This window comes from Scyliorhinus canicula, chromosome 3 (genome assembly GCF_902713615.1).
Source record: "Scyliorhinus canicula chromosome 3, sScyCan1.1, whole genome shotgun sequence".
Classification (NCBI taxonomy): Eukaryota; Metazoa; Chordata; class Chondrichthyes; order Carcharhiniformes; family Scyliorhinidae; genus Scyliorhinus; species Scyliorhinus canicula.
The window spans coordinates 37,365,913-37,392,885 of NC_052148.1; the positions used below are offsets into that span (position 1 = coordinate 37,365,913).

Below are 26,973 nucleotides of genomic sequence, written 5' to 3' on the forward strand. Positions count from 1 at the left end.
GAGCCAATGGATGTGGTATATCTGGATTTCCAGAAAGCCTTTGACAAGGTGCCACACAAAAGGTTGCTGCATAAGATAAAGATGCATGGCATTAAGGGTAAAGTACTAGCATGGATAGAGGATTGGTTAATTAATAGAAATCAAAGAGTGGGGATTAATGGGTATTTCTCTGGTTGGCAATCAGTAGCTCGTGGTGTCCCTCAGGGATCCGTGTTGGGCCCACAATTGTTCACAATTTACATAGATGATTTGGAGTTGGGGACCAAGGGCAATGTGTCCAAGTTTGCAGATGACACTAAGATGAGTGGTAAAGCGAAAAGTGCAGAGGATACTGGAAGTCTGCAGAGGGATTTGGATAGGTTAAGTGAATGGGCTAGGGTCTGGCAGATGGAATATAATGTTGACAAATGTGAGGTTATCCATTTTGGTAGGAATAACAGCAAACAGGATTATTATTTAAACAATAAAATATTAAAGCATGCCGCTGTGCAGAGACCTGGGTGTGCTAGTGCATGTCACAGAAAGTTGGTTTACAGGTACAACAGGTGATTAAGAAGACAAATGGAATGTTGTCCTTCATTGCTAGAGGGATGGAGTTTATGACTAGGGAGGTTATGTTGCAATTGTATAAGGTGTTAGTGAGGCCACACCTGGAGTATTGTGTTCAGTTTTGGTCTCCTTACTTGAGAAAGGACATACTGGCACTGGGGGGTGTGCAGAGGAGATTCACTAGGTTAATCCCAGAGCTGAAGGGGTTGGATTATGAGGAGAGGTTGAGTACACTGGGACTGTACTCGTTGGAATTTAGAAGGATGAGGGGGGATCTTATAGAAACATTTAAAATTATGAAGGGAATAGATAGGATAGATGTGGGCAGGTTGTTTCCACTGGCGGGTGAAAGCAGAACTAGGGGACATAGCCTCAAAATAAGGGGAAGTAGATTTAGGACTGAGTTTAGGAGGAACTTCTTCACCCAAAGGGCTGTGAATCTATGGAATTCCTTGCTCAGTGAAGCAGTTGAAGCTCCTTCATTAAATGTTTTTAAGGTAAAGATAGATAGTTTTTTGAAGAATAAAGGGATTAAGGGCTATGGTGTTCGGGCCGGAAAGTGGAGATGAGTCCACAAAAGATCAGCCATGATCTCATTGAATGGCGGAGCAGACTCGAGGGGCCAGATGGCCTACTCCTGCTCCTAGTTCTTATAAACCCTCCCAACTCCTTCGCCATCCTCGATCTTCCCATTGACTTGGGGCTCGGCTTGTCTACCTTCGGTTCCATTACACAATTAAAATCTCCACCCATAATCAGTTAGTGCGTGTCTAAGTCCGGAATCCCTCCCACTAATCCCTTTACGAACCTTGCATCGTCCCAATTGAATCATAGAATTTACAGTTCAGGAGGCCCATCGAGTTTGCATCAGCTCTTGGAAAGACCACACTACCCAAGCCCATACCTCCACCCTATCCCCAAAACTCAGTAACCCCAGCTAACCTTTTTGGACACTAAGGGCAATTTAGTATGGCCAAGCCACCTGCACATCTTTGAATTGCGGGTGGAAATCACCCGGAGGAAACACACGCAGACACGGGGAGAACATGCAGACTCCGCACAAGCAATGATCCAAGCCTGGAATCGAACCTGGGACCCTGGAGTTGTAAAGCAACAGTGCTAACCACTGTGCTACCTAAATTACCTTTGTCGGTACGGGAATTGAACCTGTGCTGCTGCCCTTGCTCCACATCACCAAATAGATGTCCAGCCAAGTGAGCTCAACCATTTACATTGACTAGCACCACCAGCATCCCCTCCAGCACCTCACTCACTATCACATATCTCCACCCCCCCCCCCCCCCCCAACTCCCACCAGGTCCCGCACTTCCCTGGTCCCCACAAACCTCGTCCTTTCTTTCAACAAAATGGGTACCCACAGAGATTTTGTATCAAACCCCGAGTAAAACACTTGTTCCACCCATTCCTTCAGAACCCTAACCTGATCCTTCACCGGAAGGTGCATCTCGTGCAGAAAGATCACCTACGCTGTCAAACTCCTCAGGTGCGCAAAAACCCAGGACCTCATATCCAGCCTGTTTAAACCCCGGACATTCCACGTCAGAACTCTTCACGGAAGCTTACGCCTTCGCTCTCCTCAACCATCCGCCATCCTACCCCACCGGTTCTACCTCACTTAATACCGTTCGGAAACAACCCCTTCCACTTCAGCATTCAGCCTTTGATCTTCGGGTAAGCGTTCTCCAAGGTGGTCTTCAGGAAGAGCAACAACTTAATACCATTCTGAAATGAGCCCTTCCAAGATGGCCCAACTCTCCGCCCATGACCAGCCTCCAACTCTGCCACATTGCAATCCCCCTTCCACACACTCCCAACTGGTCACCTCTTACGACCTCCTCCCGTCTCACCTCCGTTCATCAGCATTACTAGCTAGCGTGGCAACTCATGATCAAAGGCCTCCCACCCCCCCCCCCCTCCCCCCCGCACTCTGATATTCCTTGCAATTGAGTATCTTGCATCTGTGAGGATTCACACATGAACATGAACAATTAGATGAGGTTCTATAGGGTGAATGGTACTCTTGGATGTATTCCACCAAGGAGTTAATGTCTTTATCCATATATTCAGGCCATCACCAAGAGCACTCATTTTCATAGATACATAGAAGATAGGAGCAGGAGGAGACCTTTTGGTCCTTCGAACCTGCTCCGCCATTCATCACAATCATGGCTGATCACCCAACTCAATAGCTTAATCCTGCTTTCTCCCCATAGCCTTTGATCCCATTCTCACCAAGTGCTATATCCAGCCGCCTCTTGAATATATTCAAAGTTTTAGCATCAACTACTTCCTGTGGTAATGAATTCCACAGGCTCACCACTCTTTCTGTGCAGAAATGTCTCCTTATCCCTGTCTGAAATGGTTTACCCCGTATCCTCAGACTGTGACCCCTGGTTCTGGACACACCCAGCATTCTTCCCTGCATCTACCCTGTCTAGTCCTGTGAGAATTTTATAAGTCTCTATGAGATCCCCCTTTACTCTTCTGAACTCCAGCGAGAACAATCGCAATTTAGTCAATCTCTCCTCATATGACAGTCCTGCCATCCCTGGAATCAGTCTGGTAAACCTTTGCTGCACTCCCTCGAGAGCAAGAACATCCTTCCTCAGAGAAGAGTACCAAAACCGCACACAACACTCCAAGTGTGGCCTCACCAAGGCCGTGTATAATTGCAACATATCCCTGCTTCTATACTCGAAACCACTTGCAATGAAGGCCAACGTACCATAAGACGTCTTTACTGCCTGCTGCACCTGCATGCTTACCTTCAGCGAATGGTGCACAAGGACACCCAGATCCGACTGCACACTCCCCTCTCCCAATGTACAACCATTCAGGTAGTAATCTGCCTTCCTGTTTTTGCTTCCAAAGTGAATAACCTCACACTTATCCAAATTATACTGCATCTGCCATGGATTTGCCCACCCGCCCAACCTGTCCAGATCTTGCTGTAGGATCCCTGCATCCTCGTCACAATTCACCCTCCCACCTAATTTGGTATCATCTGCAAACTTTGAGATGTTACATTTGCAAACTTTGAGATGTTACATTTCATCCCTGTAACATCACCCAACCGCCACTCCCGCACCGGTCCCTCCTTAGTCTGAGCAATCGGCCCCTTACCTACCTGAATACCCACCCAGCCAACAATCCTACCCAACTGGCCCCACTCCGTACATACCTTACCCATAATAAAAAAAGGAACACAAAAAACTCAATGTCACAAATCACCTCCTCCCCAAAAAAGAAAAACACCACAAAAGACGAGGGTTTGGTGGTTGTGGGTGATTACTCCCTTACAAACTTACAATTCCGCAAAGAAAACAAAACACCCTCGGGCAACACAAAATAGCCATAACATCCCAACCTTTGTGGATTTAGCTCCAAGTTTATGGCCTTTTATATAGTCTTGGCCTCTTCTGGTGTCTCAAAGTAGTACACGCGGCCGTCGAAAGTAACCCAAAGTTTCGCCGACTACAACTCCCCAAACTGAATCCTCCTTTGGTACAGCATCACCATGGCTCTGTTGAATCCAGCAAGCCTCTTCGCCAATGTCCTGGTATTCAGACACAATTCCCCTCCCATTCAGTCTCGCTTCTCCCTGGCCCACCTTAGAATCTTCTCCTTCTTCGCTAACTTGAGCAACCGCACAATGACAGCATGCGGCAGCTCCCTCACCCTCGGCCTCTGTCTTAAGTACCCGAGTGTCCGGTCCACCTCTGGGGCCTTGTCCAGCACCCTCTCCTGCACCAAGCCAACTAGCATCCTCGACACATACTTTGTGGTGCTTTTTCTTTCCACACCTTCTGGCAGACCCACAATTCGCAAGTTCTGCCGCCTGGGCCTGTTCTCCTGCTCCTCCACCTTCACTCGCAGCAATTTGCATAGATCCCCCAGGATACCCATCTCCAAGGACACGATCCGATCACTCTGGATGGACACCACCTTCTCCAAATCGCTTATTGTTGCTCCTTGTGACTCGCCATCCAGTCTAACGACCGTCGCAGAGGTGCTACTGCTCTCTCAATCGCCCTCGACCAATTGAAATGAATCTCCTTCCTTTGCTGCCAAAGTCTGTCCTTGAAGCCATCAAGTGCTCCGTCTGGGGCTTTCCCACAGGTGACCACCTTTCCCCCTCTGCCATTGCCGCAATTGTTGCTGCGCCACATGTACCCTCCAACCCTTAGCCAGGTCTTGAACTGTTTTTTGCTGGGTCTGGTAGCTAGTAGACATGCCAATCGTGGGGTGAACCTCTCCCTCTATACCTTCCGCACCACATTTCTGCCGTACCTACCGTGCTAACGGGTGTAAAGTGCCCAAACCAATGCTTTTGAGCCAGAGCTGCCCTGTGTGTGACCAATCACTCCATGGCCACCACCGGAAGTCTTGCTACCCTTATCCTAAAGACCTCTCATTCAAGAATGCCTCACAAGAGGAAGCATCCGCTCTATGCTTACATTGTCAACACCTTTTACCATCTTATATACCTCAATTAGATCTCCTTTCATTCTTCTAAACTTCAGAGAGGATAGACCTAAACTGCTCAATCACTCTTCCTCAGCCAAAACCCTCAGGTGGGATTCTCTATTGGCCGTCACCGGAACTGGGCAGAGAGAGAGAGGGAGGGAAGAGGAAGGAGAGAAGTGAGGGGCGCAGGAATTGCATTTTGGGAGAGGGTGGCGCAGGATTTGTGTTTTGGGAGGGAAAGGGGGCCAGCCACCAGACCTTGGTATAGTGCCGCCTGCTCACGCCTAACGAGATACAGAATAGAATCCCTTGAGCTCCCCGCCATGTATAAATTTGCATAGCCATAGAAAGGGAAATGCTCCTGAACGCCGCTTCTAGTGCCAGCACAAACCAGGAGCAATTCGCATCTGAAAATGAAAATCGCTTTATTGTCACGAGTAGGCTTCAATGAAGTTACTGTGAAAAGCCCCTAGTCGCCACATTCCGGCGCCTGTCCGGGGAGGCTGGCGGAAGAACATGTCCTCCAAACAGAGAATCCTGCCCGTTTATTCTTTTTTCTCCCTCCATAGATGCTGCCAGACCTGCTGAGTTTATCCAGCCTTTTCTGTTTTTACAGTGCTAGTATTGAAACTGGAATGGCTTATTTCGTTAAGGAACAAAGTACTGTTTGCTTCATCTGAAGTGGAACAAATAACTGATAGAAAAACAGGAGAATAGTTAGGAAACAGGGATCATAAAATAATTCAGTTTAGGTTGCAAATAGAAAATAATCGAGATGATAATGGATCAGCACTATTATCAAATGACTTGCATTGAACAAGAAGCTCCCAGATTTGACACTTCTGGTGTATGGCATATAATGAATGAGTCATTCAGAGTGACAATAAGAGCTCTGATATTCCTTGCAATTGAATATCTTGTATCTGTGAAAAGAACAGTAGCTACTTGGATGACATTCTATGGGGTGAATGATGTATTCTTGGATGTACTCCACCAAGGAGTTAATGTCTTCATCCACATATTAAGGCCATCACAAAGACCACCCATCTTCGTCTCTGTAACGCCACCCAACCCAATTCCTGTCTCAGCTCATCTACTGCTTAAGTCCTTATTTGCATGTTTGTTACCCTAGTCTTCACTATTCCCAAGTATTCCTGGCCTGCTTTCTTCATTCAATCCTCTCTGAACCTAATGTCATCCAAACTCTGCTACCCATGCTCTAACCTGTACGAGGTCCCGTTCACCCTTCACCCCTCTACTCACAGACCTAATTTGGCTTGCAGTTAAATTATCCCTCAATTTTCTCCCTTGCTTTCAAATTTCTACTTGGCCTTGGCCTTGCCCCTCAGTATCTGTCATCTCCTCCAGCCAGACAATCCTTCTGAGATATCTGCACGCCTCCAATTCTAGTCTTTTGAACATTTCCGATTTTACTTGCTCCACCACTGAAGGGTGTGTCTGGAACCGTGCTCTAAAATTCTCCTCCTTCAAGACAATTCTTGACCAAGCTTTTGATCAATGTCCTAATTTTTCCTTATGTGGTTCGGTGTCATGTTTTGTTTTATATTTTCCCTGTGAAGAGCCTTAAGACATTTTATGAAAGTCACTGTATAAATACAGGTTATTATTCAGAAGACGGGAAGGGAGGGAATTGGAAGCTGAAATGGCCAAATGAATCGCGTTGAGCTCAGCTAGATGAGATTCATGTTTATTTGTGTAACGATACAACTTGTGTAAAATGGGAAATTTAACATCTTTTATGTTAAGAAAGTTTAAGAAAAAGTGAAAAACGGAATTTATTACATTTGTTTCATAAAAATATAATAAAGAACTGCAAAGCACTGCAATTAAAAATTGAAGATAATAAACCGTAACCATTTAGTGAGGCACAGTAGAGCTACACTGATCACAGACCGGATCCATGGATAAAGTTTCCACTTTTCCTGTCGTTTGTTGATCAAATCTTCAAACTTCTGCAATGCAATAACATTTAAATAAAATTGCCGTAAGTGACTTAATTGCACAGTGTGAAACAGCATTTTCTGATTACCATAGAATTTACAGTGCAGAAGGAGGACATCCAGCCCATCGAGTCTGCACCAGCCCTTGGAAAGAGCACCCTGCCCAAGCCCGTGCCTCCACTCTACCCCTGTAACCCAATAACCCGACCTAACCTTTTGGACACTAAGGGGCAATTTATCATGGCCAATCCACCTAACCTGCATGTCTTTGGACTGTATGTCTCCGGAGCACCCGGAGGAAACCCCTTCGCAGACTCGGGGAGAACGTGCAGACTCCACACAGACAGTGACTCAGCCAGGAATCAAACCTGAAGCCACAGTGCTATCCACTTGTGCTACCGCGCTGCTAGTTCACGGAAGCAAAGTGGGGGGTGAGCTGGAGATCGATTTGGGGCATGTGGGGGAGGGGCGGTGGTGGATAGAAGGCGGGTGGGAGTGGGGGGAATTATACTGCTGACAGGAAGGGGACTTTCAAAGCAGAGGAGGAGGAGAGTTGACGATAGGGGAGGTGTGGGGCATTGGCCGCAGACTGGCCTAGGAGAGGTTATGGTTGCTCGGCAGGGGAGGGGGGCAGGGTGCCCCCCCGACCAGGCTGGTCACGTGAAACGTTCGGGGACTGAATGGGCCATCAAAAGGGCCCCGTGTGTTCACGCACTTGAGGCAATTGAAGGCTGATGTGGCCATGTTGCAGGAGACACATCTGAAGGTGGGGGATCAGATTAGGTTAAGGAAGGGATGGGGTTGGACAGGTGTTCCATTCGGGATTAGACTTTAAAACGAGGGGCGTGGCGATCTTGATTAATAAGCAGTAAAGAATTTGTGGCGGGGAATATAGAAGCGGATCGGGGAGTAGGTATGTTATGGTTAGTGGAAGCTGGATGGAATGGCCGTGGTATTGGTAAATATATATGCCCCTAACTGGGATGATGTTGAGTTGTTAGCCGGGTACTGGGAAAGATCCTGGACCTAGATGCACATCGACTGATTATGGGGAGAGATTTCAATACGGTCCTGGATCCAAGGCTGGACCGGTCGCGGTTTTGGTCTGAGAAGGTATCAGCTATGGCAAGGAGCCGCGGGGGTTCATTCTGGATCTGGTGGGGGTGAATGATGTGTTTCGGGAGTTTTATAGTAAATTATATAAATTGGAACCCCCAGCCGGGGAGGAGGGTATGAAGCGATTTCTGAGGGGGCCCGAGTTCCCGAGGATAGATGAGGAGGTGGTGGAGGACTTGGGACCCAAATTGAGCTTGGGGAGGTTATAGACGGGCTGGGGGCGATGCAATCGGGTAAAGCCCCGGGATAGTTTAATATGTTTTCTTAAACATATACCCCATATGTAAATAGATGTATTTTGCATTAATTTTGCTCTTTGGCCAGATTAAAAGTAGATGGTGAAAAAAGACACTTGCTCATCAGATGGTTTGAAATGGACTTGAGCTCAGTGGCTGTGATGAGAACGGTGTCAGAGGATACAATGGTGTATTTCTATAGGTGCAAGTGTCCCAGGATCCTCCTTCTCCATGACTCAGAATTGAGGATGACAGTGAGCCTGAAAGTCCAATTTGCTGCAACGGTGTTGAGAGAGGTGTGGTCCTTTAAAGAGAGGAAAAATACCATATTGATCGCTTTCTCAATTTTCATTAACATTGCAATATCTTTTGCTGAAAACATGCTGTAAAACTTCGTAGTTTTTTTTTTAAAGTACATCTTTAATACACTTTTACTATTTCTGAGCTCTAGTTATGCCACAGTAAAATCAATGTTTTTTGTTGTTTGCTTTCAGGGCGAGATCCCATTTTACTACCACTATCTTTCTTTTCCATTGATTTCAAACGGGGCAGTGTGAAAACAGGCTGCAAATTTGCTCACGCTTATTTTGCGTTAATACGCAAAGCCCCTACATTTTGCTTTCCTTCCGCTCTAATTATGAAGTCAATAAGTCAATGTTCAAGATTGGTACAAGTCCTCCCTGGAATCACTAAACCTTTGGATTTGCCTTCCCTCTCTAAAGAGAAGCATTCAGTCTCCACTTTGGCAAGAGTTTATAATCTCATTATGTGGGGAATCAAGAGCACAAAGCATGGTCTGCCACCCGTCCAAGGTACAAGGAATTACAATCACCGATTTAATAAACGTTTAAGTGTGGTGAGGACTCCTGACATTCTTCGATGGAAAGTTTACAACAGTCGAGTTGGAGGTTGTTTGTAATTAAACCTAATCTCAGCAGGTATGCTTTAGTGACTGTAAAGTGCTTTATGATGTGCTGAGGTTTGAAAGATGCGATATAAATGCAAATCTTCCTTTTTCCTTGAAGAAGGAACAGAGGAGGATGACACCATGAATGAGGTGCATCAGTTATATGGCAAGTTTGGAGAAGCTGGGATTGTTCTTACAAGCAGAGAAGGTTAAGGAGAGGACTGATAGAGATGCTTAAAACTTAAAGGGGTTTTGATAAAGCAACTAGTCAGGGACTATGTTCTGGCAAATGGGTCAGTAACCAAAGTTCATACGAAATTTGGGCATCAGGATATGTACTTGGAGATAACTAATTTGCATATGGGAGAAAAGCTGTGATGTGGAACTAAATCAGACAGCTCTTTCAAAATGCTGGGATAGGGCTTGTGAGCTAAGTTACATTCCTTTGTGTGGTATGCGTTGATTTTTTTTTAATATGGAAAAGCTCATGAGTTTGGGAGCTGCTGGGGTGAGATTAAGACTGTTAGGAAACTGGTTTAACCTATCAATTTCCAGATTGGACTCTGGTACGTTCGGCTGCCTGAGAGAAATCAGTTTGAGAGAGGTGGATTGTTAGTTTCCATATGCTAATCGCGCAATTAAATTGAAATCGACAGCAGTTTTTTTGAACACAGCACTGATTTTAATCTGGGGTAAGAGTCAATGTGCTGAAGCAAGGAATCCCTCCAGATCCCTGGAGAGTGAGACTCAAGCAATTATGACTCTCAGATTTAATTAATTTCAATGGTACTGAACTAGCCGTCGGCTGAGGCCAGCAGGAATAAAGTGAGTAGGAGTGGCAGTTGGGGCAGAAGCCAAAAATCCAATGGCGCACCGAAGGTACAAGGTTAGCCAGGGGTGTGGGGTCATTACCGACTGATGTCAATGCCGTGAGGGGGAGCAAAGGCCAGAGCAGGCCTGGTCTGTGGATTTCTCGTAGAGTCAATAGGAGCAGTCCTGCTTCCCCTCAATCAACTGAAAACCACAAAATTACAAACAAAATACTCCTCCACCACTCTGCTGTCTTCTGCCTGCTTTTGATCACAGCTTTGGGACCACATGGACCTCCCAAATTTTGAAATAAAAATTATGTGGCGCCAATTGCACTCATGAGGCCGTGACTCCAGTATGTTTACAGGGGACCTACTGCCTGGTTAAGAGGCTGGAATCTGTTGGATCTGGGGCACAATTTTGTCTCCCACCTTCATTTAACAACCCAGCATCTCCATTTGCACAAGCAGGCTGGGTCACAATCGGGATGGTAGTGTTACTTTTGAGCCCTATGAAGACTCTTGTCACATGAGGGTACATGATAAAGTGAGCAACTGAAATAGCTAAAGAGGATTCGCTGATCAATCCCTGCAAGTGTTAGGAATTTATCCGGTTCTCTAGGAATTGGGAAACCTGTGCTCAACTACAAGAGTGATCTGAGACATGAAAGCCTAAAAGAAATGACTGCAAAATAGTACGGGAAGCCCAAGAATGTAATAGCTAGACAACACAGTCGTGAAAAAAAAAATCACTTTTTAAAACTAGCAAAAGTTTTTTTCCCGTTAACCTAGATTCAATGAACTGGTGGAGGGGTTCCCTTTGTTGCCCCCGCGGGGGGTAAGGGATAGGGTGCTTTCGGGGGTGTGGGCTGGGGATGGGAAGGTGTCTAACATCTATGAGGTAATGCAGGAGGTGGGGGAGGCGTCGGTAGAGGAGCTGAAGGCTAAGTGGGAGGTGGAGCTCCTCTTCATGTGCAAGGCTTAGTCTCATCCAGTTCAAGGTGCTGCACCGGGTCCACATGTCCGGATCTAGGATGAGTAGGTTCTTTGGGGGCGAAGACAGGTGCGTCAGGTGTTCGGGGAGTCCAGCGAACCATGCCCATTTGTTTTGGGCATGCCCGGCACTGGAGGAGTTCTGGAAGGGGGTGGCGGGGACGGTGTCGAGGGTGGTGGGATCCAGGGTCAAGCCAGGTTGGGGACTCGCGATATTTGGGGTCGGGGTGGAGCCGGGAGTGCAGGAGGCGAAAGAGGCCGATGTCTTGGCCTTTGCGTCCCTAGTAGCCCGGCGGAGGATCTTGCTGCAGTAGAGACCTCAAGAGTGTGGAGACCTGGATTAATGACATGGCGGGATTCATTAAGTTGGAAAGGGTCAAGTTCGCCCTGAGGGGGTCGATACAAGGGTTCTTTAGGAGGTGGCAGCCTTTCCTCGACTTTCTGGCTCAACGATAAGGTACTAGGTCAGCAGCAGCAGCAACCCGGCGGGGAGGGGGGGGAAGGGGTTTAGGGGGATAGTGTTTAAGTTAATTTGCTTATTGTTAATTTATTGTGTTGTTTATTGGGGTTGGGGGGGGGGGGGTTTGTTATATGCGTTGTTACGGGTGCCGGGGGTGTTTATTATTATTGTTATTGTTATTATTGTATTGTTTTGTTGATATATATTTTCCAAAAAAATTCAATAAAAATTATTTTTAAAAAAAAACTAGACTCAATGAGTGTTAACAACGTGTTTATTCTGAAAATCGGGTTTGTACGACGTTATTGTTTGCATTCACACTTAGTCAATTTGACAGATGAACACGTGGGAAATTCATTCTAATTATTTCATCTTTAAAATAAAGCCCCAAGCAAAATCTCACAGCTTAAACGAACATCACTTAACACATTATTGTCGGAGTTTAAATGGCTAATAACAGATATTGAAAAAAGCATTACAATTTCTATTGAATTAATATACAGGGCTCATTTCTTTAAAATCAAAATGTTTGGTCTTATTATTTTTTTTAAATGAGCAAATTAAAAAGATCGCAGGTCGGTGATTAAAAACAATTTTTGAATTTTCAGTACATACCTAAAAGCTCCTGATTTACTAGTTCCTCTGTAAGGCACAGTACCTAAATCAAAAGTAACATTTTGTTTTTAGAGATAAATCATTTTCACTTAAAAAAAGGACATGCAATGAAACCAGTGGATTTTTTCTACTGACCACATATAATGGTATAACTACCAAGATAAATTAATTGCAAAAATAATACTTTCATTCTTCCCCCTGTACAGTGAAATGCTAAAAAGGGGGAATATAAAACAACTGCGGATTCTGTCTGCTAAGAGAGCAGACAGCACCGAAACGAACATTCCGCATACTAATGAGGAAATCTCCGGGATAGGTAGCATATTAATGGAACGAAAATTTATTTATTTTTTTAATGACTTGGTGGGCCACATAAAGACCTTTGGCGGGCCGCATGCGGCCCGCGGGCCGTAGTTTGTCCCACCCCTGAGATAAGTATTTATTTATTTAGCGGTAGGAATAGTTTAATCCTCTTAGCGTGTGCATGGGTTGTTTTATAATTGTATTATAATAAACTCAGTTGTTTGAACTTACTAATTGGTGTATGGTTTTATTGCTTTGAACTTGAAACTTGTGGCGGTATCTTAACGATACCTGCCGACTCCAGAGCTAAGTAAAGAAACAGAGCCAAATTGAGTGTTAAGCACACTCACCCAGAACGAGCAACAGCATGAGGAGTCCAGACCATTGTCTATTAACGTAAAACTCCATCTGGTTGACGAATGCACTTTAGGTGTGCATGTGCCTCCAGGACCACAGCAATGCGCCCCCTGAAATGGTCTAGCAAGCCACTTGTTTGATTCCAACCAGTACTCAGAAAACCAAAAGGAATGAAATGGAAGACCACCTGACATCGACCGAGGCACTGGAAAGGACAACGGAAAACCCAGCCCTGTCAATTGTCGAAGTCCTCCGTACTAATATCTGGGGCTTTGTGCTTGTGCCAAAATTGATTGGTCTCACAGACTAGTCAAACCTGACATAATCAAACTCACGGAATTATATTTTACAGATAATGTGCCAGACATCACCATCACGATCCCTAGGTATGTCCTGTTCCACCAACAGGACAAATCCAGCAAAGGTGGCAGCATCGTGGTATACATTCGGCAGCAGATTTCCCTGGGAGTCCTCAACACCAACTCGGGACCCCATAAAGTCTCAAAACATAGGAAAGAAAACCTTCTTCTGATCACCACATACCATTCTCCCTCAGCTGATGACTCAGTACTTCCCCAGCCATATAAATGTTGTGGCTGCCTTAGCAGGTCAAAGGCTAAGAATTCTAAGTTCCATGCTCACCTTCCTAATCCCTAACCACTAACACCTATAAGGGGAAGGGCAACAAATACTTGGAACACCACCACATGGAGAATCCCCTCCCAAGTCACTTACCATCCTGTATTGGAAATATATCGCTGTCCCTTCACTGTTGGTGGTTTAAAATCCTGGAATTCCTTCCCAAACCGAATTCTGGATGGATCTATACCTCAGGCTGCAATATTTCAAGAAGGCAGCTCAACACCACCTTCTGAAGGGGTATTAGGGATGGACAATAAATGCTGGCCCAACCAGCAATGCCCATATCCAGTAAATTATTTTTTAAAATTCAGAAAGGAATTGGATTTCTATCTGAAAAGAAAGAATTTACAAAGCCATGGGGTTAAGGCCGGGAGTGGGTCTAGATAGAATGTTCTTTCAAAGAGCCAGTGCAGACTTGATGGGCTGAATGCCCTCCTTCTGTACTGTAAAAATCCTGTGATTCTTATTCAAAAAGATATTCTTTACCAATGACAAAAGACTAGCATTAAGAACTGAGCTCATGAATAGTTCATTAGTGGGATTTATGCCTCGCCTTATCTGGTGGCCTATGCATTGTTAAATCAAGACTGAAAAGTTAAGAGGAATAAAAGAGGAACTGGAGGTGTAAATAAGGAAATAGAATGGAGGGAGAAACTCAGGAAAATTACCGTCACCAGGGAAGTAGCACTGAGAAAATATTTGGAGTTAGGGGCTGGCAGATCCCTGTGTCCTGATGGACTTCATCCAAGGATCTTAAAAGAAATGTCGAGTGAGATAGTTGATCCATTGGTTTGAATTTTCCAAATCTCCCTAGATTCGAGGAAGGTTCCACTCAATTGAAAGACAACAAATGCAATTCCACTGTTCAACAAAAGAGAGACAGAAAACAGAAAACTACAGGCTAATTGGCATATCGTCTGTTGCAAGGAAAATGTTAGAAGCTATTGTTAAACCAGCTACAGCAGGGCACTCGGATAAGCTCAAGGTAATCAGGCAGAGTCAACATGGTTTTACGAAAGGGAAATCATGTTTAATAAACTTATTGGACTACTTTGAAGTAGAATGTGCTGTGAGTAAAGGGGAAGTGGTGGATGCACTGTACTTAGATATCCAGAAGGCTTCGCAAAACTGCCCCATCAAAGGTTATTGCAGCAAATAAAAGCTTCATGTTATATCGGCATGGACAGAAAATTATGGACCAATACGTTGAGGAACCAATTAGAGAATAGGCCATCCTAGACTGGGTATTGTGTAATGAGAAAGGAATAATTGGTCATCCAGGGCCAGGGATGTCTCGGATAGAGTCCATAGGATTCTTAAGGGGGAGGGGTAGCAACCAGAAGTCGTGGTGCACATAGGCACCAACAACATAGCTAAGAAAAGGGATGAGGATCTAAAAAGTGAATTTAGGGAGTTAGGTTGGAAGGTAAAGAGCAGGACAAGCAGAGTAGTGATCTCAGGATTGCTACCGGTCCTATAGACCCTGACCTACACAAGAAATCCAGGTCCGACCTCCGCAAAGCCATCCGCGATGCCAAGAGAGAATATCAAACCAAGCTAGAGTCACAGACAGACTCTCGGCGGTTGTGGCAAGGAATAAACAACATAACGGGCTACAAAGTGAAGCTGAGCAGTATCTCTGGCAGCAGCGCATCCCTCCCCGATGAACTCAATGCATTCTATGCTCAGTTCGAGGAGGGAACCAACAATCCGCTGTCGAGTGCCCCAGCAACCCATAATTCACCCATACCCACCATCACAGTTTCCAAAGTCAGATCGGCCTTCCTGAAAGTGAACCCTCGGAAGGCGACGGGCCCGGACGGGATCCCTGGTCGTGCACTCAGAGCCTGCGCGGACCAGCTGGCAGAGGTATTCACAGACATCTTTAACCTGTCCCTACTCCACTCCGAAGTCCCCACCTGCTTCAAGAAGACCACCGTCATACTGGTACCAAAGAAGAACCAGGCAACGTGCCTCAATGACTACCATCCGGTGGCCCTGACTTCAGTCGTAATGAAGTGCTTCGAGAGGTTGATCATGAAGCGCATCACATCCATACTCCCAGAACGCCTTGATCCCCTGTAATTCGCATACCGTTGCAACCGGTTCACATCAGACGCCATTTCCCTGGCCCTACACTCATACCTAGAGCATCTCGTAAACAAGGACTCCCATCAGACACCTATTTATTGACTACAGTTCCGCCTTCAACACCATAATCCCAGCCAAACTCATATCAAAGCTCCAAAACCTAGGACTTGGCTCTCCACTCTGCAACTGGATCCTCGGTTTTCTGACCAACAGACCACAATCAGTAAGAATGAACAACAACAACTCTTCCACAATAGTCCTCAATACCGGGGCCCCGCAAGGCTGTGTACTTAGCCCCTTACTCTACTCCCTGTACACACACGACTGCGTGGCAAAACTTGGTTCCAACTCCATCTACAAGTTTGCTGACGATAGAACCCTAGTGGGCCGGATCTCGAATAACGACGAGTCAGAATACACGAGGGAGATAGAGAACCTAGTGGAGTGGAGTAGCGACAACAATCTCTCCCTCAATGCCAGCAAAACTAAAGAGCTGGTCATTGACTTCAGGAAGCAAAGTACTGTACACACCCCTGTCAGCATCAATGGGGCCAAGGTGGAGATGGTTAGCAGTTTCAAATTCCTAGGGGTGCACATCTCCAAAAATCTGTCCTGGTCCATCCACGTCGACACTACCACCAACAAAGTACAACAGTGCCTATACTTCCTCAGGAAACTAAGGAAATTCGGCATGTCCACGTTAACCCTTACCAACTTTTACAGATGCACCTTAGAAAGCATCCTATCGGGCTGTATCACAGCCTGGTATGGCAACTACTCGGCCCAGGACCGCAATAAACTTCAGAGAGTAGTGAATACCGCCCAGCCCATCACACAAACCTGCCTCCCAACCATGGAATCCATCTACACCTCCCGCTGCCTGGGGAAAGCGGGCAGCATAATCAAAGATCCCTCCCACCCAGCTTACTCACTCTTCCAACTTCTTCCATCGGGCAGGAGATACAGAAGTCTGAGAACACGCACGAATAGACTCAAAAACAGCTTTTTCCCCACTGTCACCAGACTCCAAAATGACCCTCTTATGGACTGACCTCATTAACACTACACCCTGTATGCTTCATCCGATGCCAGTGCTTATGTAGTTACATTGTATATCTTGTGTTGCCCTATTATGTATTTTCGTTTATTCCCTTTTCTTCCCACGTACTTAATGATCTGTTGAGCTGCTCGCAGAAAAATACTTTTCACTGTACCTCGGTACACGTGACAATAAACAAATCCAATCCAATCCAATCCGGTGCCACGTGCAAGTGAGGCAAGGGACAGAGAGTGAGTGCAGCTGAACACATGGCTACAAGGCTGGTGCACAAGTGAAGGCTTCAGATACGTGGATCACTGGGATATCTGGGGAATGTGGGACCTGTACAAGAAGGACCCCAATATCTTGGGTGGGAGGTTTGCTAGAACACTTCGGGAGAGTTTAAACTAGTTTGGCAGAGGGATGGGAACCAGAGCTATAAATCAGATGATAGGGTAGCTGTTGAACAGGCAGACATAGTATGCAGCAAGTCTGTGAGGAAGGATAGACAGTTGGTGGGGCAAAGTTGCACTCAGTGGAATGGGTTAAAGTGTGTCTATTTCAATGCAAGGAGTGTCAGGAGTATGGGAGATGAACTTAGAGCATGGATCAGGACTTGGAACTACGATGTTGTGGCCATTACGGAGACATGGGTTTCACAGGGGCAGGAATGGTTGTTAGATGTTCCAGGGTTTAGATGTTTTCCGAAGAATAGGGAAGGAGGTAAAAGAGGAGGGGGAGTGGCATTGTTAATTAGGGAGTACACCACAGCTGCAGAAAAGGAGATAGTTGAACAGGGTTTGTCTACTGAGTCAGTGTGGGTGAAAGTTAGAAACAAAAACGGAGCAGTCACTTTATTGAGAGTTTTCCATAGACCCCCCCCCCCCAATAGCAGCAGAGAGATAGAGGAACAGATTGGGCGTCAGATCTTGGAAAAGTGCAGAAGTAACAGAGTTGTTGTCATGGGTGACTTCAACTACCCGAATATTGACTGGAACCTCCTTAGTGCAAATTCTGGATGGAGCAGATTTTTTCAGGTGTGCACAGGAAGGATTCCTGACTCAATATGTAGACAGGCCGACTAGGGGGGAGGCCATATTGGACTTGGTGCTCGGTAACGAACCAGGCCAGGTGTAAGATGTCTCGGTGGGAGAACATTTCGGTGACAGTGACCACAACTCCTTGACCTTTACTATAGTCATGGAGAGGGATAGGAACACACAGTATGGGAAGGTATTTAATTGGGGGAGGGGAGATTATACTGCCCTTAGACAGGAGCTGAGGAGCATAAAGTGGGAACAATTGTTCTTGGGGAAATGCACAACAGTAATGTTGGGGTTGTTTAAGGAGCACTGCTGCGAGTGCTGGATAGTTTTGTCCCACTGAGACGAGGAAGGAATGGTAAGGTGAAGGAGCCTTGGATGACAAGAGAAGTGGAGCTTCTAGTCAAGAGGAAGAAGGAAGCTTACGTAAGGTTGAGGAAGCAAGGATCTGACCTGGCTCTAGAGGGTTACAAGGTAGCCAAGAAGGAACTCAAAAATGGACTGAGGAGAGCAAGAAGGGGGCATGAAAAAGCCCTGGCGGGAAGGATTAGGGAAAACCCCAAGGCGTTCTACACTTATGTGAGAAATAAGAGGATGAACAGAGAGAGTGGGGCCGATCAGGGATAGTGGAGGGAACTTGTGCCAACAGTCTGAAGAGATGGGGGAGGCCCAAAATTAATACTCTGCTTCAGTATTCACGAGAGAGGGACCTTGTTGCCCATAAGAACAGTGTGAACCAGGTTAATAGACTTGAACAGGTTTGATATTAAGAAGGAAGATGTGCTGGAAATTTTGAAAAGCATCAGGATAGATAGGTCCCCTGGGCCTGACTGGATATACCCAAGGTTACTAAGAGAAGCGAGGGAGGAGATTGCTGCGCCGTTGGCGATGATCTTTGCGTCCTCACTCTCCACTGGAGTAGTACCGGATGATTGGAGGGAGGTGAATGTTGTTCCCCTATTCAAGAAAGGGAATAGGGAAATTCCTGGGAATTACAGACCCATCAGTCTTAAGTCTGTGGTGAGCAAAATAGTGGAAAGGATTCTGAGAGATAGGATTTATGATTATTTAGAAAAACATAGTTTGATTAAAGATAGTCAGCATGACTTTGTGAGGGGCAGGTCATGCCTAACAAGCCTCACTGAATTCTTTGAGGATGTGACGAGACACATTGATGAAGGTCAGGCAGTGGATGTGGTGTATAAGGATTTCAGTAAGGCATTTGATAAGGTTCCCCATGGTAGGCTCATTCAGAAAGTTAGGGGGCATGGGATACAGGGAAATTTGGCTGTCTGGATACAGAATTGGCTGGCTGAAAGAAGACAGCGAGTGGTCGTGGATGGAAAGTATTCCGCCTGGAGGTCGGTGACCAGTGGTGTCCCGCAAGGATCTGTTCTGGGACCTCTGCTCTTTGTGGTTATTTTCTAAATGACTTGGATGAGGAAGTGGAAGGGTGGGTTAGTAAGTTTGCCGATGGCACGAAGGTTGGTGGAGTTGTACATAGTGTTGAGGGTTGTTGCAGGTTACAGCAGGACATTGGCAGGATGCAGAGCTGGGCTAAGAAGTGGCAGATGGAGTTCAACCTTCATAAATGTGAAGTGATTCATTTTGGAAGGTCGAATTTGAATGCTGAACACAGGGTTAAAGGCAGGATTCTTGAAAGTGTGGAGGAACAGAGGGATCTTGGGTTCCACGTACTTAGATCCCTCAAAGTTGCCATCCAGGTTGATAGGGTTGTTGAGAAGGCGTATGGTGTGCTGGCTTTCATTAACAGAGGGATTGAGTTTAAGAGCCGCGAGGCTTTGCTGCAGTTTTATAAAACTCTAGTTAGACCACACTTGGAATATTATGTCCAGTTCTGGTCGCCTCATTATAGGAAGGATGTGGATGCTTGGGAGAGGGTACAGAGGAGATTTACCAGGATGCTACCTGGACTGGAGGGCATGTCTTATGAAGAAAGGCTGAGGGAGCTAGGGCTTTTCTCACTGGAGCGAGGAAGGCAGAGAGGTGACTTGATAGAGGTGTACAAGGTGATGAGAGGCATGGATAGAGTGGATAGCCAGAGACTTTTCCCCAGGGTGGAAATGGCTGTCATGAAGGGACATCATTTTAATGTGATTGGAGGAAAGTATCGGGGTGATGTCAGAGGTAGGTTCTTTTCACAGAGCGTGGTGGGTATGTGGAATGCACGGCCAGCAGAGGTGGTGGAGTCAGAGTTATTAGGGATATTTAAGCGACTCTTAGACAGGCACATGGACAGCAGTAAATTGAAGGGGCGTAGGTTAGGTTGATCTTAGATTAGGATAAATTGTCGGCACAACATCGTGGGCGGAAAGGCTTGTACTGTTCTATCTAGTTGTGCGAGGCGCCTTGGGGATGAGCGATCATAATATGACAGAATTCCTCATCAATATGGAACATGAAGCAGTTGATTCTGAGACTAGGGTCCTGAATCTAAATAATGCAAACTATGATGACATGAGGCACAAATTTGCTGTGATGGATTGAAGAACAGTACTTAAAGGGATGACAGTGGATAGGAATGGCAAACATTCAAAGAGCGCATTGGTGAACTGCAACAGTTAATTCCTGTCTGGCACAAAAATAAAACAGGAAAGGTGGCTAAACCGTGGCTTACAAAGGAAAGCAGAGATAGTTTTAGATCCAACGAAAGGCAAACAAATTGGCCAGTAAAAATAGCAGAACTTGAGGATTGGGAGCAGTTTAGAATTCAGCAAAGGAGGACAACGGTATTGATTAAGAAGGGGGAAATAGAGTTCGAGAGTAAACATAGAAACTGACTGCAAAAGCTTCTATAGGTATGTGAAGAGAAAAAGGTGATGAAGACAAATGTTGGTCCCTTACAGTCAGAAACAGGGGAATTTATAATGGGACAAAGAAATGGCTGACCAACTAAATGTATACTTTAGTTCTGTCTTCACAAAGGAGGACACAAATAATGTAGCAGAAATATTGCAGAACACAGGGTTTAGTGAGAGGGAGGAACTGAAGGAAATCAGTAGTAGTACAGAAATGATGCTGGGGAAATTGGTGGGATTGAAGGCTGATAAATCCTGAGCGCCTGATCATCTACATTCCAGAGTATTTAAGGAAGTGGATGCACTGGGGGTCATCTTCCAAGATTCTATAGACTCTGGGACAGTTCCTACAGATTAGAGGGTAGCTAACGTAACCCCACTATTTAAAAAGGGAGGTAAAGACAAAACAGGGAATTATAGACCAGTCAGCCTGACATAGGTGGTGGGAAAACTGCTAGAGTGCATTACAAATGATTTAATAGCAGAGCAGCGGAAAACAGTGCAGGATCGGACAGTCAGCATGGATTTATAAAAGGCAAATCATGCTTGACAAATCTGCTGGAATTGTTCAAGGATGTAACTATTAAGAGTTGAGAGGGGGAGCCAGTGGATGAGATTTATTTAGACGCTCAGACGGCTTTCGACAAAGTTCCACATAAGAGATTAACGAGTAAAATTAAAGTGGTATGGGATTGGGGCAGTCTATTGAGATCAATGGAAAACTGGTTGGCAGGCAGGAAACAACGAATAGGAATAAATAGATCTTTTTCCAAATGGCAGGCAGTGACTAGTGGGTTACTGCAGGGATCAGTAATGGGACCCCAGCTATTGACAATATATATTAATGATTTAGATGAGGGAACTAAATGCAATATCTCAAAATTTGCAGATGACACAAAGCTGGGTGGGTGAGCTGTGAGATGGAAATTTGACAAGTTGAGTGAGTGGGAAAATGCTGGCAGATTCAATATAATGTGGATAAATGCGAGGGTATCTACTTTGGCAGAAAAACAGGATGGCAGATTATTATTTGAATGGCTATAGATCGAGAGTGCGGTATGTGCAACGAGATGTCCTTGTATGCCAGCCGTAAAAGGAAGCATGCAGGTAAAGCAGGTGGTAAAGAAGTGTAATTGAAAATATGGAAAATTATGTCATTTGAAATATGGAAGTCTGGCAATACCTGATCTAAGAAACATGAGGGAATGTCGGGAAAAATCCCACGAAGGGTTAACAGCAGCTGCCAGGAGAGAATTGTAAAATGCAGATAGCCTTGGTCAAACAGGCTTAGCAAACAGAACAGCAGGTCTTTCAAGTCACAATCAGGTGAATTTTAATATACAGCTAAAAGCAATGTTTTGCACCTCCTTTTGAAGTTAAATGAAAATCGCTTATTGTCACGAGTAGGCTTCAATGAAGTCACTGTGAAAAGCCCCTAGTCGCCACATTCCGGTGCCTGTCCGGGGAGGCTGGTACGGGAATCGAACCGTGCTGCTGGCCTGCTTGGTCTGCTTTAAAAGCCAGCGGTTTAGCCTTGTGAGATAAACCAGCCCCAGTTGGGTACCAGTTAGGTAAGCAGATGGAAAGGAATGGATGAGGTTTTCAGCTGAATTAGGTGACAAATATTTAAATGTGAGGCAAATCTTTTAAACTCACCACCAATTGAATCTTTAGTATAAAGCTAAAAGCAATATTTCACACCTTCATTGAAGTTAATTAAGCAGCTGGAAGAAAATGGCTGAGGTTCAGTTGAATTAGGTGACAATTCTAGGTGTGACACCAGGTAAATTAAAGAAAGCTGGAGACAAAGTATTTACGAGAACACAAATTAGACCTAAATCAAAGTCAAAATTATGAGCTGGGAACACAATTTGATCATAATAAAACTATAGAAATGACAGGAATCAAAAGTCACACCACCGTTGAAATCAAAACATTTTTGAACATCACAAAGGAAACAATGTAATCAGATCTATGAGCTGAGGTCATGTCAAAGTGAATACTCAGTCGTGTTTGAAAAATTTAGATTAAAAGGTACCCTTTTACAATCCAAGTGAAATAAAAGTTACTTTACAATAAAGTCATAAAAACGTAATAACTGAGAAAGATATATAAACTCTGAGAAAGGGGACGGTAGGCAGAGAAGCAGAGAATGAACAAGAGTCAGCTCTCATAGCTCGGTCATGGGAAAGGGACAGAGCAAAGCAGCCAAGCTAAAACAGCTAATACATCTAAGGAAGACCAGAATTTAAAGAGGAGGCAGTGTCAACTCACTGACAGCCAGCAGAGCCAGCTCTCACAGCTCGGTACATGGGAAAGATAGAGCATAGCACCCGAGCAGAACAGTAAATACATCTAAAGAAGACCAGATTTTAAAAAGATTGATTGTCAAGTTGGGCCTGAAGGTCCCTTCAACCAACCAGAAGGATCCAGAAGCAAGATCTTTTTACTTTTCTGTAAAGACAGTGATTGCATCTTTTAAAAGAAAAAAAAAAGAAAATTACTTAAAAGTTTTAACCTGAAACAATGGTTATTACAAAGCTTACTTTACTTACTTAGCAACGCAGGACCCAGGATATCGATGCTACTAAGTGGTAAGTAGGTAAAATTCTTCTGTTAAGGTATGGGTTATACCGGGGGATAACTTGAAAACATAGTTTGACCTGAATAGCACCCACCTGAGCCTGCATAGGAGTCAGGGAGTGAGAATCCCTGTTCACCATTTAGAATGTTGGCCCTTTTTGGTATGGGGGAATTCGAAGAATAGTGGTGAGTTTTCAACTTCAGAAGGCAAATGGTATGTTGGCATTCATACCAAGAGGATACAGTACAGGAGCAGGAATGTCTTGCTGCAATTATACAGAGCCTTGATGAAGCCACACTTGGAATATTGTAAGCCATTTTGGGCACCTTATCCGAGGAAGGATGTTCTTGCTATAGAGGGAGTACAGCGAAGGTTTATCAAACTGATTCCTGGGATGGACTGACATATGAGAGATTGAGTTGGTTCACATTATATTCCCTGGAGTTTAGAAGAATGAGGGAGATCTCATAGAAACCTATAAAATTCTAACAGGACCAGACAGGATAGATGCACGAAGGATGTTCCCAATGGCGGTGGTGTGATGAACCAGGGGTCAAAGTCTGAGAAAATGGGGTAGACCGTTTAGGATAGAAATGAGGAGAAATATCTTCCTCAGACAGTGGCGAGCCTGTGAAATTGTCTTCCAGAGAAAGCAGTTGAAGCCAAACCATTGTATGTTTTCAAGGAGTTAGATATAGTTCTTGGGCGAAAGGGATCAAAGGATATGGGAAAGTGGAAACAGGCTGCTGAGTTGGATCAACCATGATCATAATGAATGGTGGAGCAGGCTCAAAGGTCCAAATGGCCTATTCCTGGATGCGATTTAAAGCCCCAAAACAGAGTCCCATTATGGGCGTGAACAAAGGGGTGTTTCTCGGTGTCTGCAGCGCCGAGAACAACTCCGCTATCAAACGAGGAATGTTCCACCAAGGCCGCTGTGCTCACCAGTGCAGGAAGAGATCTCTCAACCCCCCAGTGGCCTCTGGACACTCCAACTCAGGTGTCCTCGAGTACCCCCTCCTCACCCCACCTCATAAGGGCAGGGTACCCCCGGGCCTGATCCCTGGTATGGGCAACCTGGCACCCAGCCTGACACCCTGGAAGTGTCCCTGTCACCATGGCAGTGCCCATGTTTCAATAGATCTTGTGAGGCATTACGAACATTGTATATCTTGTGAGATTTAACGTCCTCGTCACATCACCGAGATGGCGCGGGTGAGGCCATTTGATCGCGTCCATATGTGTTTCTACGTGACACTCTGCCACCACCGCCTCACCCTATTTTATAAAATGCTAATTGAAACTGTAACCCATATATTCAAAAGGCTGTGAATGCTGGGTCCATTGAAATCTGCAAGACTGAGGTCAATCAGTTTTTGCTAGCAAGGATTTCAGGGATAGAGAGCCGGCAGGCAAATAGAATTGAATCCACAGATGAGCTAGGGTCTAATAGGCTAAATGCCATGGTCTTGTTTCTATTCTGTTTGTTAAATTCATCATTTTGGTTTGCTCAAAGGATGAATAGGTGTTAGTGAACTGACTAAATACAACAGGTAAATACTAAATACAAAGAAAGTGCAATTTGTACAATTTTTTTAATATTTGGCATTTTGAGGCAGCAAATTCAATTGCTTGGTCAGGCTGCAATTTTTTAACATAGAAACAAGTTAAGATTCATGTGGAAAGGGAAATAATGAGCTCAAGACCAAGTGGTGTCAAACTAGATTTTTGACTAGTCTGACATTCATCCCTCTCATATTTCACATTCCTTCTCTTAGGACTGCTACCTTGGAATGAGTTTCTTCTTTTGATCTCCTAAAGCTAATCTCTGAAGCAGAGGATCAAAGGAATGGCTAAAAATCAATAATTCCAAGCAATAAATATGAGATAATGCTTTATAATGAGTTTCTGTCCTAATCACAGCTCAACCTGAATTGCCTTATGCAACTGTGGACCTGGGAGTTAGTTACTCTAAAGTTCAAGGATATTTATTGGGAAACAGCTGCCACTTATCAGCAACACTTCTATGCTTGAAGCTTTTGGTCGATTCTGCTATGCACCAGCCTCAATGAATATTGAAGAATATAATCTGATACAGGAATATCTTTGTAACGATAATCTTTTTCACCTTTTCATTGTATCTCCATGAGAGACTGCTGACAAGTAAATTTCATACAGTCCAGAAATATGCCACTCTTCCTCCTCACAACCTTTGTCTTTCACTGTATGAGTTCCAGCAACACTGGCCTCAATATCAGTGGTCCCAGGGTGCACTGACAATATAATTTGGCCAGCAAAGAAATAGAGAGAAATTGCCCAGCACCTGGAAGACTCCTAGAAGGCTGTTCAAGAAAGGGAAGAGGGAAATCCCTAGGAAATACAGACCAGTCAGTCTTACGTCAGTGGTGAGCAAAATAGTGGAAAGGATTCGGAGAGATAGGATTTATGATTATTTAGAAAAACATAGTTTGATTAAAGATACTCAGCATGACTTTGTGAGGGGTAGGTCATGCCTCACAAGCCTCATTGAATTCTTTGAGGATGTGACGAGACACATTGATGATGGTCGGGCAGTGGATGTGGTGTATATGGATTTCAGTAAAGCATTTGATAAGGTTCCCCACGGTAGGCTCATTCAGAAAGTTAGGGGGCATGGGATACAGGGAAATTTGGCTATCTGGATACAGAATTGGCTGGCCGAAAGAAGACAGCGAGTGGTAGTGAATGGAAAGTATTCTGCTTGGAGGTCGGTGACCAGTGGTGTTGCAGGGATCTGTTCTGGGACCTGTGCTCTTTGTAGTTTTTATAAATGACTTGGATGAGGAAGTGGAAGGGTGGGTTAGTAAATTTGCTGATGACACAAAAGGTTGGTGGAGTTGTAGATAGTGTTGAGGGCTGTTGCAGGTCACAACAAGACATTGACAGGATGCAGAGCTGGGCTGAGAAGTGGCAGATGGAGTTCAACCTAGATAAATGTGAAGTGATTCACTTTGGAAGGTCGAATTTGAATGCTGAATACAGGGTTAAAGGCAGGATTCTTAGAAGTGTGGAGGAACAGAGGGATCTTGGGGTCCACTTACGTCCCTCAAAGTTGCCACCGAGGTTGATAGAACATAGAACATAGAACGATACAGCGCAGTACAGGCCCTTCGGCCCTCGATGTTGCACCGACATGGAAAAAAAAACTAAAGGCCATCTAACCTACACTATGCCCATATCATCCATATGCTTATCCAATAAATTTTTAAATGCCCTCAATGTTGGCGAGTTCACTACTGTTGCAGGTAGGGCATTCCACGGCCTCACCACTCTTTGCGTAAAAAACCCACCTCTCACCTCTGTCCTATATCTATTACCCCTCAATTTAAGGCTATGTCCCCTCGTGCTAGCCACCTCCATCCGCGGGAGAAGGCTCTCGCTGTCCACCCTATCTAACCCTCTGATCATTTTGTATGCCTCTATTAAGTCACCTCTTAACCTTCTTCTCTCTAACGAAAACAACCTCAAGTCCATCAGCCTTTCCTCATAAGATTTTCCCTCCATACCAGGCAACATCCTGGTAAATCTCCTCTGCACCCGTTCCAAAGCTTCCACGTCCTTCCTATAATGAGGCGACCAGAACTGTACACAATACTCCAAATGCGGCCGTACCAGAGTTTGGTACAGCTGCATCATGACCTCATGGCTCCGGAACTCAATCCCTCTACCAATAAAGGCCAACACACCATAGGCCTTCTTCACAACCCTATTAACCTGGGTGGCAACTTTCAGGGATCTATGTACATGGACACCGAGATCCCTCTGCTCATCCACACTACCAAGAATTTTACCATTAGCCAAATATTCCGCATTCCTGTTATTCTTTCCAAAGTGAATCACCTCACACTTCTCCACATTAAACTCCATTTGCCACCTCTCAGCCCAGCTCTGCAGCTTATCTATGTCCCTCTGTAACCTGCAA

At 45.0% G+C, this 26,973-nt stretch overlaps 1 protein-coding gene across 3 annotated transcripts in view; it reads right to left on the reverse strand.

The window, feature by feature from the left end:
- Positions 1-8,222: 8,222 nt before the first annotated feature.
- Positions 8,223-26,973, reverse strand: part of LOC119963697 (probable E3 SUMO-protein ligase RNF212) — a 67,607-nt gene continuing 48,856 nt past the window's right edge. For all 3 annotated transcript variants that reach the window (XM_038793012.1, XM_038793013.1, XM_038793011.1), the window contains 2 exons: positions 12,135-12,177; positions 8,223-8,654 (listed from right to left, as the gene is read on the reverse strand). In XM_038793012.1, the coding sequence (XP_038648940.1) occupies positions 8,474-8,654; positions 12,135-12,177 (224 nt within the window). In that variant the 3' untranslated portion in view covers positions 8,223-8,473. The remainder of the gene's footprint in view (positions 8,655-12,134; positions 12,178-26,973) is intronic.